This window comes from Lepidochelys kempii, chromosome 8, assembly GCF_965140265.1.
Source record: "Lepidochelys kempii isolate rLepKem1 chromosome 8, rLepKem1.hap2, whole genome shotgun sequence".
Lineage (NCBI taxonomy): Eukaryota > Metazoa > Chordata > Testudines > Cheloniidae > Lepidochelys > Lepidochelys kempii.
In genome coordinates this window covers 22,151,504-22,166,886 of record NC_133263.1, presented here as the reverse complement: position 1 = coordinate 22,166,886, position 15,383 = coordinate 22,151,504, and the positions used below count along the sequence as shown (strand labels likewise).

Below are 15,383 nucleotides of genomic sequence, written 5' to 3'. Positions count from 1 at the left end.
GAGGGAGAAGCGGAGCTGGGAGCAGCAGTGTGCTTGCTGCTCCGGGGAGGAGGTGGAGAAGAGGTGGCAACGTGGTCTTGGGGAAGGGGGGTGGAATCAGGACATATCCCCTCCAGCCCCTGCCATGAGCTGCTCTGAGCAGAGGGCTGGGAGCACCCCCAGGACCCTAGCCCACACCCCCAGCCCTCTGCCCTGACCCCTAAACTCCCCGACCCCTGCCCTGACTCCTGCAGCCCCCACACATACCCAGCCCCTCCCACACCCCATGCCCTGACTCTTGCACCCTCCACATTCCCACCACCACCCCAAGCACCAAACGGGAGCTCCTGCAAACCCCCCCCCCACACACACACACAAACACATTCCCACCTGCACCCCTAGCACCAAATGAGAGCTGCCCTGCTAAGCACTCCACGCCCAACCCTCCTGCCCCAACCTTGAGCCCCCTCCCTCATTCTAGCTCATGGCCAGACCCTACACCCCAACCCCCAGCCTGCTCCTTTACCCCCAGCCCTGTGCTCAGTGCACTCCCACCCACAGCTCAGTGCAGAAAGAGAGGAAGAGAATGGGCTAGAACCAGGGAGAAGGTAGTACCCACTCTATGTAGGCAGGGCCAGGATCCCAGACCAGCAGCGGGCTGAGTGGGGCCGGCAGCCAGGACCCTGGCTGGCAGGAGCCGGCGGACGAAACCCCAGACTGGCAGCGGGCTGAGCCGCTCAGCCCGCTGCCGGTCTGGGGTCCCAGCCCCGCTCAGCCCGCTGCCGGTCTGGGGTCCCAGCCCCGCTCAGCCCGCTGCCGGTCTGGGGTCCCAGCCCCGCTCAGCCCGCTGCCGGTCTGGGGTCCCAGCCCCGCTCAGCCCGCTGCCGGTCTGGGGTCCCAGCCCCGCTCAGCCCGCTGCCGGTCTGGGGTCCCAGCCCCGCTCAGCCCGCTGCCGGTCTGGGGTCCCAGCCCCGCTCAGCCCGCTGCCGGTCTGGGGTCCCAGCCCCGCTCAGCCCGCTGCCGGCTCCTGCCAGCCAGGGTCTTGGCTGCAGGCCCCGCTCAGCCTGCTGCTGGCCTAGGTGAACGGAACCCCAGGTTGGCAGCGGGCTGAGCGGGCCAGCAGCATAAGATCTACATTTTAATTTAATTTTAAATTACTCTTCTTAAACGTTTTGAAAACCTTGTTTACTTTACCTATGGCAATAGTTTAGTTATATAATATATAGACTTATAGAGAGAGAGACACCTTCTAAAAAAACATTTAAAATGTATTACTGGCATGTGAAACCTTAAATTTAAGTGAATACATGAAGACTGTACACCACTTCTGAAAGGTTGCTGACCCCTGGTCTAATGGCTAATTGAGCTTTTTACTATATCTTCATAAGACCATCATGAATAACTGGTTCAGAAGCTTCTATGCCAAAGAACAGATGGACTCAGAGTGCCTGAAATTGTTGTACAACTAAAGGATTCTTTGAAAAGTAATTTCAAGTTTCATTATAAGACAAGATAGTTGGTCCCAAGCCAAACTGATCTCTCCTTCATGTCAGTCCAGTTGTTTACTGCTCAGGAGTGCCTTTGCTCTGCTTTAAACTTTATGGTGTAGATGTGTCTAGGTAATATAGGTGGTTCATTACTATTAGGATGCCAGCTTGTATAGGCTCTTAGTGGTTGGCATACTCAGTAATTTCGACATTGAACCCAATAGCCTGTAGTTGATCTAGAGCTTACCTTCCATACGTCCAGTATTGACTTAGACCTGTGTTCATTGTGAATCAACCACATCCTGTAGTAAAGTATTCCAGTGGCTAATTACTTCCATTATAACAAATTTGTGCCTTATATCACAACTCATTTTTTTTTGTAAAGTCAACGTCCAACCATTAGATTTCTTTATGAAGTCTCTAGACCAAGGGTTCTTAAACTTCATTTCGCCACGACTCACTTCTGACAAAAATTGCTACATGACCCCAGGTCGGGGAACTGAAGCCGAAGCCTAAGCCCTGCTGCCCTGGGCAGTGGGGCCAGGACCAAAGCCAGAGCTCCGCTGCTCTTGAGGGAGGGTAGGGGGTGTCAATGCCTAATCCCTTCAGCCCCAGGCAGGCGGCATGTAACTTGAAGCTACCCCCACACACACTCGGGGCTGGAGTGCTTGAACTTCAGCCCTGGGCCCCAGCAAGACTAATGCCAATCCTTGGCAACCCCATTAAAACGGGGTCTTGACCCACTTTGTGGTCCCGACCCACAGTTTGAAAACTGCTGCTCTAGACTAAAGAGCCTCTTACATCTTCTCCCTGTGTATGTATTTTAAGAATGTGATCAGTTTGTCTTTCAACCTTCTGTTCCATAAACTATAAGTTACACTTCCAGCCTTGCTGTATGGCATATTTTTCTGATGTTGAATCATTCTTGTGGCTCCTGTCTAAGTCCTTTCAAAGTGTTGACACCTGCCTGGTAGTGGTCTCATCAGTGTCATATACAGTGCCTCCTTAATCCTCCTATTCATGTTGGCCCTCTTTAGCTGTAGCATCACACTGGTAGCCTGTATTCAGTTGGTTACCTACCACAACCCCTAAAGTCCTCTTCAGACTCTGCTTCCCAGGATATAGCCCCCAGCCTGTTAGCATGGCCTGTACTTGGTTCCTAGATGTAGGACCATGCATTTGGCTGTACTGAAACACATGATCTGGGTTGATGGAGTCAATATTGATGAGGACAGATCAATCTGTGATAACTTACTTTCCTAGAGTCCTCTCCTTAAGTGGGTATTTGCTACAGGAGTTATACAGACATATGGTAGTTGGGGCTTAAGTCAGAACTTGATCTAGTACTCTGTTCACCTACCTTTATTTTGGGGGGTATTTATTACTAATGCTATGGCAAGGGCCATATTAGTCAGATCCCAGAAAAGTTAATCTTATTTTCTTCGCTTTGTATATCTGAAGTTTCCAGTGTCTGACTGTATGTCCATTGAAAGACCTAGGTACAGAGTTCCAGTAGTCAAGGCTGAAGGTCCCAAAAGTACGATTACTGTAGCTAGGTCCATCTTTGAGAAGATGAGGTGCAACCTCTGGCTAGTCAATGACAGAGGGTTTTTGTCATGACCATTTTGTCAAGCAGTAATGAGCAAGGAGGACATATGTGCTGTAAACTGCTGAATCCTGATAAGAACTTTTTAAAGCATGTCCCTTTTCCTGACTTTCATCCAACCAATTATCTTGGTTAGGCAGAGGAATTATTTGGAGAGGTGCTATTTGAACTGGAGAGAAAGCAGTGGTGGTTGTCACTCCTTCTTTCCTCTCTTCCGTTCCCCTCAAAAAGATGTTATCCCTGATGGAAGGGAAGTATTAAGATTTGTGGGACTTCGCAGTTGAGCACTCTCAATGTAGATGAGCCCATCGCCATACTGAGCATTCTGAAGGGAAGAATTGGAATTATTTTTAAGTGCTCCCATCAACCACTATTACATCTGGTAGGATAATAGTATGCAATGGCGTGAAATACCATAGACACATTAGCAGGAATACTGTGGATGCAAAGAGATCTTCCCTTGGTGCTGAAAGGATAGATATGCTTTTTGTAAGTCGTTCCTTACTATTTCTCTATGTCCTTGCTCAGAATTGAGATTAGACACTCTGGTGGCTTGCAAGATCTGCCTGGTCCAGAGTAAAGTAATTTAGTATTCTATTTTAACAGTGCCTTTAGATATCTGCTTTTGGAATTTTAAACTCCTACTTTTAGTAAAATCTTAGTTTTGTCTTAAGTATAGCAAGGATCTCTCGCTAGATTTTCTATCAGCTTCTTCTACTAGAACAGAATATATCTACTGGGTGCTCAAATGCTGGAAAGATGGCTGCCAATAAAAACCTGGATGAATGTGTAGTGAGGGAGAGTCTAACTTCCTTGCCCTGTTGTTATCTAGTGAAAAAAAGTCATAGCTTGAAAAAAACTGTACAACTCTCCTCTGGAAAGACTGCTTATATGTGAACTTTCTCTGGGGTGAAACTGGAAACAACAAGAAGCAACACCAAAAATGAGGTGATACCTTTGAAAGGTGCCAGTCCAAACATGGTTTGAACCTTACCGTTCATACAGCTGCCTCTGCTTTGCTCTGTCATTTTAATTTGGTACACTGGTATTTTTCAAATGTTTTTCTGTCAGAAAGTGGCAGACATCGAGTTGAAGACTGAGAGGGATGGGAGAGTTGCAGGTGGAAACTTGACACTCCTTTGTTTGAAGTGAAAATTGAAGGCACACCTTATTAAAATACAAACAAAACCTTTTTGCTCAATGTCCTATGAAAGTTGAGTGCTTTTCCAGAAAGTAGGGTGACTCAGTAAGTTGCTATAGAGCTTTCTGTTGCTGCTTGCTTTACAAAAAGGTATTCTATTTAATAATAATCAATAATAATAAAAAAATTAAACTATTCAGCTTGTAAAGGCCAACTGCCAGTGGGTTGTTTTTAGTCAGTGCTTTTGGTGGTTAATAAGAGAATGGGAGTTAACATCGTTAAAGGCCAGCATTATGCATTGCTTTCTGGAAATCAATGGCAGGAAGAACAAAATGGGGCTGATCCAATTAAGACCTAAACAAAATGAATATTATAAAAGAAGTGCATCATTGCCACTAATCTACATCAAAGTAAATTACTGTCACAAAAAACTCCATATCTAATGGTAGCCAGGGCTTGCTTATAAATACTGAACACTTTGTAAAACAGTCTAGTTAATTGCATTTATGTATCAACAATATCAATTGTTATTTTGATGTGGGAAAACATAGTACTACTTGGCATCTTCTAAAATTTAAATATTAACTGGCTACCTCACTGTTAAACTAACAATCTGTAGTATTATCTTAAACAGAATAACTTAAACATCTCTGTGTCATTGCAGGTGGTATGGTCAAGAGAAAGACTATAATGTTCTAGTTATGGATCTTCTGGGACCCAGCCTTGAAGACCTCTTCAACTTCTGTTCCCGCAGGTTCACAATGAAAACAGTACTTATGTTAGCAGACCAGGTATGTGAAACTTAAATTTGCGTTGTAAGGAAAACGAAGCAAATAATGTTCCTTTTAAGTATGTCAGAATGTGTGCAACCCGGTACTCTGTATACTCAAGTGCCTATTTGACTCGCATAGAAGCAAAAAATAGGAACAGTGTTAGTGGCAGTTTTGTGGTATAGCAGAGCATAAGATTAGCATTGTAGAGAACTCAGAATGCAACACAAATATTAGTATTCTCATGCTAGTGTTAACGCTTTATAAAGTCATGCTCTTCATTTTATTTTACTTACATCACAGATGTCAAGTACTGGTAATGGTAAAAAGCAATCCTCAGCATTTTGGGTTAATTTGATTAAATGAAGCACTCCAATAGGCTTCAGCCAAGCATGTTGTTGGCAGGCTGTATATAGACTTCTCCGTCGAGCTCTGCCACTGCACGTCCGTGTGTACCTGTTACATCCTTGATATCCTGACTTTTAGTCTTCTCAAATTTGAATGGTTTTGGGATGTCTGCTGTCCTTTAGTGACAAACATGGGGATGCCAAACTTCTATCTCTTAATTCAAATCTCTAGAGTTGAGGTTACATATTTAGTGGTGAGTGCCTTAGAAATGCCTTATCTTCACTTGCTTCTCTATTTAGGCGTGAAATATTCCATCATAGAATCTGGGGCTTGGTCTACACTTAAAAATTAGAACCATCTGGCTAAGTCACTCAGGGCTGTGAAAAATTTCATGCCCTGAGTGCCAGGGTTAGATGGACCTAAATATAGGTGAGTTTAAAACTTGTATTGAAAATTATCCAAGATTATCCAACTGATGTTAGTAGTAACTGTCACTTTGCCAAATGGTCATGAAATCCCAGGCTGTCAGCCAAGGAAGGGTAGGGCATTTCTGAGTGGAGATAGGTGTCAACTGTCCTTGTTCTCAGCTGCTTTTAGTCACTGATGCTCACTTCAGAGGGAGAACCACTCTTGGCTGCTGTGGTAGTAGCATCTTTAAATGTTGTAAAACAAAAGGTTATTCTCAAAGAATCAAAACCTGAGTATCTGTGGGACAATAGGAATGCCTTCAAACGCATTGCTGGATAGGAACTTTAGTACAGTAAGTTTAAAGGTGGCCACTGGGACAGAGTCCACTAGGATTGCTACTAGCTTAGAGAGATGCTACAGTATTGACACTTGTAATTCACTAAGGCCTGGTCTATGCTTAATCAGTATAGCTTTCGCACTCATGGGTGTGAAAAAATCCACATGCCTGAGCATCATAGCTATGCCAAACTAACCCTCTAGGGTAGGTGCATCCAGGTTGATGGAAGAACGCTTCCATTGACTTAGCTCCCATTGCTTGGGAGGTGGTCCTACAGTGACAGGAAAAACACCTTCCATTGCTATATGGGGTTATGCCAGCATAGTGATGGTGTTGTAGCTATACCACAATAGTCCCCATAATGTAGACCTTCCTAATGCTATAATATTATTGTCCAGCAAATTAAGATAACCAGAATAGCTAAAAGGCATATGTGGAGTAACCAACTGTTAATGAGTTAGTTCCTAGTCGGACAATATCAGGAAAAGATTCTAAAACAGTCCTGTAGTAAACAAAGTAACTTTAGTTAGGTTGGTTTTTTTAAATTCGTGAATAAATCAGTTGTGAATACAACTTGTGCTACTTATAGTGAAACAGTTGGAGGCTTTTACACTGAAGACCTGTAGTATTGGTCAAGTGATGACAGACCAGTGATTATTTTCATCAAACTGTTTGTCACGTCACTTGACAAATCTATTTTGTGATTATTTGTTAAAATGTACTTGGTTAAATACTCAATTTATAATTAATTCATTAGTAAGGAAAATGAACTTGAACTAAACCACTGGACTTTTTTCTAATATCTTTGATCTTTAGCTTTCTATTTCTAATGTTAAATTCTGATTATTTTTTTTCTTATATTTACAGATGATCAGTAGAATTGAATATGTGCACACAAAGAATTTTATACACAGAGACATTAAACCAGATAACTTCCTAATGGGTATCGGGCGTCACTGTAATAAGGTTAGTCTAAAGCTCTTTGCATGTAAGAACAAGGAGGGTAATGCCTCTAAGAATGGTACTGATAAACTTCAGATTTTGAAAAAAGCTATTCAGCTTGCGATAACTGTTTGTTTGTCATTGCTGAAACAGATATGCCAAAGAGACTAAATCAGTTTAATTCTTTGATGCCAGGTGGTGGGATTTCCTTATGTGTATTGCTAAATGCAGTAGCATGAACATGTGGGCCTTTGACCCACCCCACAAGGAGGATTTAATGACAGGATTGTTTTTAAACATAAAAATCTGAAGTGTAAACTAATTTGATTACCTAAACATTTTCTGTCCAACTATGGTGTTTCATTATTCAAAGTTAGTGAATATCCGAATAGCATAATTTTTTTCCGTAATGTTAAAATCAAGTCTTAACTCTTGGCTCCAGGATGGATATCTTGATGCAAAATGTATTTGCACCAGTGTAGGAGCTCCTGACCTACCTGTCACCAAGGTGTTAAAGTTTGCAATGATTGGTAATGAAACCTTCAATCTTCAGGATTATGCATACAAAACTAACGGTCAGCCTATAGATGGTAGCATTGTTGACTTAAACTGTGTTTGTAACTGAATTTCTGCAAACCTTTCAAGTTGGAGAAGTACTAAAATGTAGATTAGTTGAATGCTTAAAGATCACACACCAAAACTGACCTTACTGGACCTTAAATACTTTAAGTTAAATTGGGAGGACTTCTAGTTGCTAACTTTAAACTTGGGGGGTAGGGGGGTTAATTTAGCCAGAGATGCATGCTTCCAGTTGGAAACTTTGCATAGAGAAATACTGTTTTCCGTGACTAGTTCTGTTGAGTGAAATGTTTCATTCTCAATTGTTATGTTGAGCTCGGGCAGACAGGCAGCATTGGCAATGCAGTAAGCATGCTATTTAATAGAAATTTTTAACTTCAGGACAAACGTACATAATTAAGCTTTTTATTGGAAGCAAGATTCCCACTTATGTTCTTTATATGCTATCTGAGGATGTTTACTATCTTTGGGCACTATTAGCTATAAAATGTTTACCTTTGTTTGCCTGTATGAATGCCAACTTGAAGCCATTAACATTAGAAACAAAATTGGTTGCTAACATGAGAAACATCAGAGTTCTGTCTGAAGGGGTGCAGTGCACAATGAACATTTAGATTAACTGTTTTTGTTGGAAAATCTTTTTGTAACAGTCCAATTGAAAGGTAAAGTCTTCATGTAATCCTGTTGCTGTTAAACCTTGCTCATTCCCAAGTTTCATACTTTTACTCTATAGAGCTCTATTTTTCTCTGCTATAAAGCAGTCAGGTTCTTTAATTCTCTGGCAAGACCTGGCAATATAATTATAAAAAATTAAAATAGCTTGTTTTTAATTTTTTTTACTAGTTTCAGTCTCTGATTTCCAACTTCTTTCGTTTTTGGCCGTTTTCCCACACTTTTGCACAGTCATGCTGGGTTGGCATTGTAGCTCCTTGTTTTACCTTGATATGGAATAATGGCCTAGAAAATACTGCTGTGCTTGTTTTATTAGATGAGCATGTTAGTCACATCAGCTGAGTGGAAAACCTAAATTGTCTGCAGACCATGAATTTTTAGTCAATGCCACTTGCTATTTGTGTTAGGGAGCCACACAATGAAATAGTGGCAAACACTCTTTGTTGCGGGCATGAGTTTTATTAAATAGTCTTTGACGTAAGAATGTAAAATTGTTGCTTTACCTAAGCCGAATTGAAAAGGGACATTTTGTTTCAGTTTTGGACTAATGGCTGCTCCATTTTAGAAACATTTGCTTCCAGATATAATACACTGTTTTGTTCCTTTTCTTTGTAGCTAAGTACAGCTACGTATTTAGTAGTTTTGTACGTACTCCTTGAGGACATGCCAGTCACAAAAAGACTAGGGTACTATGGTAATCTTGTTCCAGTAGCTTCCTGTCAATTATAAACAATATTTTTTTTTTTAAATGTAGTCACAATTTAAATTTGTGATCAATTTTTAAATTATTCTCAATTTGATATTTGGGAGTAATTTGTTCCTACCTTAAAAGGTAAACTTTCAGCTCTGCTAGAAATTAGCCCTGCATGCTTATGAAAGTAAACTTTAAGGTGACTAAATGCCTTCTACCTCTTCCTTACTGAAGATTTACTTTTTCTTAATGTCTTTTGGGGAAGGGCAGTTTGTGGTACCAAAGAATGCTTTTTGTAAGCAAAGCTTCAATTTCCTTTTTTGATAGAGCCAAATGTCACCATTGCTATCCCTGTTTAAGGCAGTGCCATTATGGAGTGGCTCGTATTCAAAAATTATCTTGCCACATTTTTCAAAATTCTCTTTAAAAAAAAAAAAATTAACTGTTTTGGAAAACTACAGTGCTTGGTGGAAGAAGGATGGCATTTGGCTACCCTGTTCTTTCTCTAACGCCTCGGTGTTGCCTGTCTGCGCCGGCCATTGTTGCAATGTAAGCAATACTGTTTGATGCACTGCCACCCTCTATTGTTTGTTCAGTGTTTAGAATCTCCAGTGGGGAAGAGGAAAAGAAGCATGACTGTTAGTACTTCTCAGGACCCATCTTTCTCAGGATTAAACCAGGTCTGAAACTGTCTCCTATTCCAACCTCAACCCCAAATTCATGTGCTTTATTTATTTTTTTGTTTTGTTTTTTGTTTCTGGACAATGTAGACCTTGCAAAAGCACCTCTTATGTTGGCATTATTCAGACATACTTGGCAAACATGTAACATTTCTAAGATGTTTCCCTGTGGCACTTGTCTAAACTGTAAAGTGTTTTCTGTAAACATAAATGTGAAATGGGTTATATGTACATGCCTCATAGTCAAATGCAGAAATTAGTTTTTAGTTTGGTATATAAAACTTTAGTGCAATTCGTTGCATGTCCTGATGTGTCTAGGTTACCCCTTCAAAGTGGTAGCAACGTAGCAGCCAGACTTGCTGCATAGGGCTGTACACATGCCCACTAAGCAGGGTGCATGCTGTGTATCTGAATGCATTCAGATATGGGGAAATCCTGTTGATCACCTCAGTCAGTCTCCCTTCCCATGCAGTTCTTGCTTGGTAAATCCATTTCAAATGATGGTGTGAGGTCACTCATGACTTAAGACTGTGCTCATAAAATGAGGCTACCCTGATAAACCTGTCTCTTGGATAATCCCGTTGCCTGTTGCTTTCAAATCTTAAGTGTAGGGTTCCTTGCTGCTAGGAGAGAGGACATGGTTGGAAAGGGAAAGCAAGTCTTGTGCCTATTTCTAACCATGCAGTTGAAACTAAATGGAAATTGATCAGAAAGCAACTCCTGGGTTGGTAAGGCGTACTATTCTGGTATGTGGCTTGCGGAAGCAGTAGTCTTCACTGCTTGTAGTTGTTCTGTAGCACATATGCTGCACCTCACTGACAGATATTAGGAATCTAGTTCTGAAAACATGTCAGTCAAGGCAATCTTTATTCTACATCTGCAGCTGCCCTGCCCTTCTACCTCAAATCAAATCAAGGTGCTATTGAACTTGTTTCTATGATGGCTCTTCTGTTAGTGCTGACTGGCATCTGATGGAAGAGTCTGTCCCTGTTAAAATTGGGTCAGAGGGTGTTCTGAAGAGATCCCAGCCTCCTACACTGAGAGATACTACTTTACTCCATTGAACCCATAGTAGTCTAGAAGGGAGGTGGCTGAACTTGCTGTCCCACTCCTGGAGACTAGGTTAAATTCCTGAGGGGGGGGGAGTTAGTGGAATATAACAGATTCCAGTTACTTGATCAGTGTAAAACAGGACTATACATCACTGGATTAGGTCATTTTTAAATAATTGCTGTCTGTAAATTTTAAATATGAGTAGGGAACAACAGCCGTATCAGCCCAATATGCATTTAAGCAGGTCTATAAGAGTTGTAGCAGGAAGCATGGAGTATCACAAAATTCCTGCAACTAAGTGTGGGGTTTTTGTTTTGTTTTTGTTGTTGTTTTTTTTTTTGTTTGTTTTTGCTTGTTCTTTTTTTAAGAAGCAGCAGCAGGTAGGCTTTAAAATGCCATGTGGAACAAAACTCCAGGAAAAAATACAGAATTTGCCTAAAGAACTATAAAGACTGTTGCTGTGTGTGGCTATACCTTTTATTGTGATCAATATCATGAGGCTGTGTTTCTTCCTGCACTTGCGATTAATGGCAGACCCCAAGGATTACAAGTGCCTGTCATATCAGCTGAGACTTTGAAGTATTTCCAGTACTTTGTAAATTCCTTGTGTAGTTTAAATGTTCTGACTAAGTGAATGTATGTAATCACTGAGGAATAAAATACTTATTTTATTTGAGACATAAAATACTTGTATTTGTTGCTGGAAGGGGGCACTCTAACAAACAGCTTTTGTGATCAAAGCATCATATTGGTCTTTGTCATGTGATCACAAAGCTTTAAACTTTGAACAGTGGATGGGAGCCGTCTTTCTGTGTGGAGGCCAGCTATAAATTTACATCAGCACTTAGTTTTTCCTATGTCAAAGGTAGGTAGCACTTGTAGCATGCTAATACAAGTGTAACCTTACAGCATCTACTTTAGGACTTATTAAATTGTCCCAGTAGTTCTAAGAATTTGATATTTCTGCTCAGCCTGTGGGGTGTTGTCTACACCAGTATGCTCAGCCTGTGGGGTGTTGTCTACACCAGTAGTTGTGTTGTGTGCTTAAGAATAGAGATTTTTTTGAGACTGGCAGTGGCTTCATCTGGTGGAACATGAAATAACAGCAACCCAAATTACTGGAAGAAATTTCAGTAAGGCAAAGCTTTCCCTCAAGAGAAAAGGAAGAAAAAATTTCCATGCAGATTTGTGTGAAAGCAAGTTCTTAAGATCATGGTCTTAAATATAAAACAAGTATAAATTATGTCAGAATGTCCCCAAGTTGTTCAGCATTAAACATTACCCCTTATCCCTGCCAACTTAACGCATGTCTTCAGGCTGCTAAAGAGTACTCTGAATTTGATGATTGCTCTCCAGAAGAAACTATAGTTAACAAATCGCCAGCCAGCCACCCTAGAGTGAAGCTTCTTCGCACAGTAGAATTGTTGATTTAATTTGTGTTACCACCTAGATGTACCAAAGGCAGCCCTCTCTCCTTATACTAGGGTAAAACTAGCCTTCAGTCTTTTCCTTCCCACTTGTTGAGTGAATTTAAGAGCCATGTCCTCTATCTTAGTTACCTAGAATAATCTTTTGAACTTAAGACCCTGAATGTGGTTCTCTTGCGAATTATTTAGGAGTCGCAAAAGCCCCCTTAATAGCCTGACACTCAGCCACTTCAATCCTTTGTCATATGTATGGACTGAGACCCCAATCTTCTGTTGGCCTCTGGATCTAATCTATGGCAGTGGGGTGTCACATGTTATCAGGCTGAAACTTGAAGGTTCAGCTAAAAAATTATGAGTATCTTAAAGGAAAGAAAGGAACAGATTTAATTGTTCAGCACTGAGACAGAAGAGTAATATTCCAGATCTATAACTGAAAACACTTTTTTTACATACCTCAGTCTCATTCTTCGCTGCCAAATTCTGCCTGAAGTTTTGCCACAAGAAAATACAATAACTGTTACCACACTAACTGGAATCCAGTTAAACATACTTCCTATTTAAGTTTGATAGTTAGGGAGGTTTAGTTGACATGGGCTCTGTAGAAATAAATCTTAATCTGATCCTTTTACTAGGCTAGCGCTGCTTGGCTATGTGAATATAGTCAGCTGGATTTAATAAAAGCATCTCATGCTTCTGTGGTGCTTAGCTTGCTGACTTCTAATCAGTAGCTTAAAAATATGGGTGTATGGCTGAAAGCAATATATCTCATTGCTATTGAAGTTGGCCTTTTATGCTATGCAAAATGATCTTTGACTATTAAAATGCACAAATGCTAGCCCATCAAAACAATTGAAGGGTTTAAGTTGCTGAGCTGCCATTAAGTGAATATCTAAATGTATGTAGTGCAAAATTGCTTCAGATAAAAACATTTTTGTGATGCATATAGCCATACCATATTTTCCTTTCCCTTCCTAACTAATAATCACATCACAGATCTTGAGTAAGGGCTTGCCTATACTGCCCCACAGTTTGCACTACAGGGGTGTGAATAGCCATGCGTGTCAGGGTGCTCTTCTGTGACGCCTCCGTGTGGCCACTGCTGACACCAACTAAAAGGTTCTTAGTGTGCATTAATGTAATCCTCTTTGAAGAGAACTACATGAATGCAAAGTAAGAACCTTTTAGTTCACACCCACAGCATCTGTACAAGGGAGTTACAGTGCGCACTGTCCACACCCCTATAGTCCAAACTGTAGGACAGTGTAGACATAACCTTAGTATAATACAGATTAGAACAGTAGTAAAGTATGTTTTAAGACTAAACCTTTGAGTTGAGTAGCACAATCTAGTCCCTCCCACCTGGAAAAGGAAAGGCTTAAAAAAACTGAATATTAAAACGTCGAGTTTGCTTGTTAGAGCAAGTAAGACTTACTGTAGTGTTACTTTGCTTCCTTTAAACTATTGCCTCTGGTTTAACTACAGACCTAATGAAACGAAGTACATATTGGGTGGGGTTTCCACATACTTGTATCTGGAAGAAATAACCTACTTTCATTTCTCTTTTAAGTTATTCCTTATTGACTTTGGTTTGGCCAAAAAGTACCGGGACAACAGGACAAGGCAACACATACCATACAGAGAAGACAAAAATCTCACTGGCACAGCTCGATATGCCAGTATCAATGCACATCTTGGCATTGAGCAGAGGTGAGTTCAAGGGGATTACTGCAGTGCTCCTGAAGGCTATGGCTGACCTCATTCATAAGACTCAGAAGTCTCTAAACTACTTTCACTCAAATGTGTGAACACATCCCTTGGCAAATATTTACCTTTCTGCCTGCTTCTGCCAGAGTATGAAAGCTAATTAAGTGCTTTATTTTCTTCCTTGAAGAGTGAGTCTTGCAGGCTGAAGAGACACTTGTGCTGAATAAAATTTCAAAGCACAAATTGTTTTCATTGTGCTGGCATTTGTTGTTGTCACTTTGAAAGGTCTTGGAAGATCCACTTCCATAGCCCAGTTTTTTGTTTCAGTAATGGGAAAAACTCTTAACTGGCTTCAGGGGCCTTTTTGTACTGACTTTCAGTGCTGGTATTTTTACTTTGTCTTCCCCCAGTCATTAATTGTTAGGTTATGAGGATCACGGTACCCCTGCTTTCCTCCTCTGTTCTAGTCTTTTGTATACTTGGCTGTGGTTCTGGTAGTATCCCTGTTCCTAGAAGGGTGAGAGCAAGCCACCTTCTCCAAAGCAAATATTGAAATTCATTAATCAAAAGGGTGGATTCGCACCACCTCGAGCCAGAGTGCATCACTCGCTCTGTGTGCGTGAGCTCCACTCCTCCAGAAATCAAGTGGAGAGAGTGCTCACTCTTCTAACTGTTCAGAAGAACACACAGAATTCAGAGTGTTTACTACTAAAAGAATGAAACAAATCTTGCTTAAACGATGTAAAAAAAAATACTTCACTCCTGTTATAATAGACATCAAATCTCTTTTGATCCCTCGCTTAAATTTCAGTGTTAAAACCTCTATTTAAATTTTTTTTTAATCTTTTCCCTCAGATTATCGCAGTTTGCTTTTTACCCCCACCCACAACAAAGTACATTTTACCTGCTCCTGCTGTTATTTCAGTGGGTCCTGCGGGATCCCAGTCCTGCTGCAGGACTTAGTTTAGAGCCATAATAGGTCATATCCTGAAGTAGTTAGCCTTTCCTGAATTTTTGCTCCCTGTGGTCTGTCGTCAGAGCTTGAACATTATTAAAACATAGCTTGAGCAGCTATTTTTATCTCATCTGTTGTAACAAAACTTATAACTGACTATTCAGAGCATGTGGGAAGGGCTTAGTACCATAGACTTTAGGAAAGGTCCATATGTTTCCATATTGACCTCCTTCCTCTATGGCTTTTTTTGTGTAGCAGTTGGCATGAATAGCAATTTAAATATGGTGGTTCTTCTCAAGACAATTTTCTAACATCTTAGACATGTGGGGCAAATAGAGAATGTGGGCATTAGAACTTCTGATGTGAACACATGCTCTTAACGCAGGTTTTGATACATTGCATCCCAAGTAGATTTGGATAAGCCAGGATCTGAAGGTAGAGGCAGTGATCATAAAAAGGACTATGCATTCTTTGCGGCTATTTTTAGTAGTTTGTCTGGCAGCTCTCCCATCCTCTATTTTGGTATTTGGAATTCTAGTTTAATGGTAAACTTTCTTTTACCCCTCTCTAAGAATTACTAAAACATTCAGACTAAGCCAGTAGT

At 40.9% G+C, this 15,383-nt stretch overlaps 1 protein-coding gene across 8 annotated transcripts in view; it reads left to right on the top strand.

The window, feature by feature from the left end:
- The window catches only part of CSNK1A1 (casein kinase 1 alpha 1), a 52,205-nt gene that overhangs the window by 15,660 nt on the left and 21,162 nt on the right, over positions 1 to 15,383 (top strand). For 7 of the 8 annotated variants that reach the window (XM_073355840.1, XM_073355837.1, XM_073355836.1 and 4 more), the window contains exons 3-6: positions 4,878 to 5,004; positions 6,944 to 7,042; positions 9,557 to 9,640; positions 13,688 to 13,827. In XM_073355840.1, coding sequence (XP_073211941.1) covers positions 4,878 to 5,004; positions 6,944 to 7,042; positions 9,557 to 9,640; positions 13,688 to 13,827 — 450 coding nt within the window. The remainder of the gene's footprint in view (positions 1 to 4,877; positions 5,005 to 6,943; positions 7,043 to 9,556; positions 9,641 to 13,687; positions 13,828 to 15,383) is intronic. The other variant, XM_073355843.1, reaches the window with a different exon arrangement.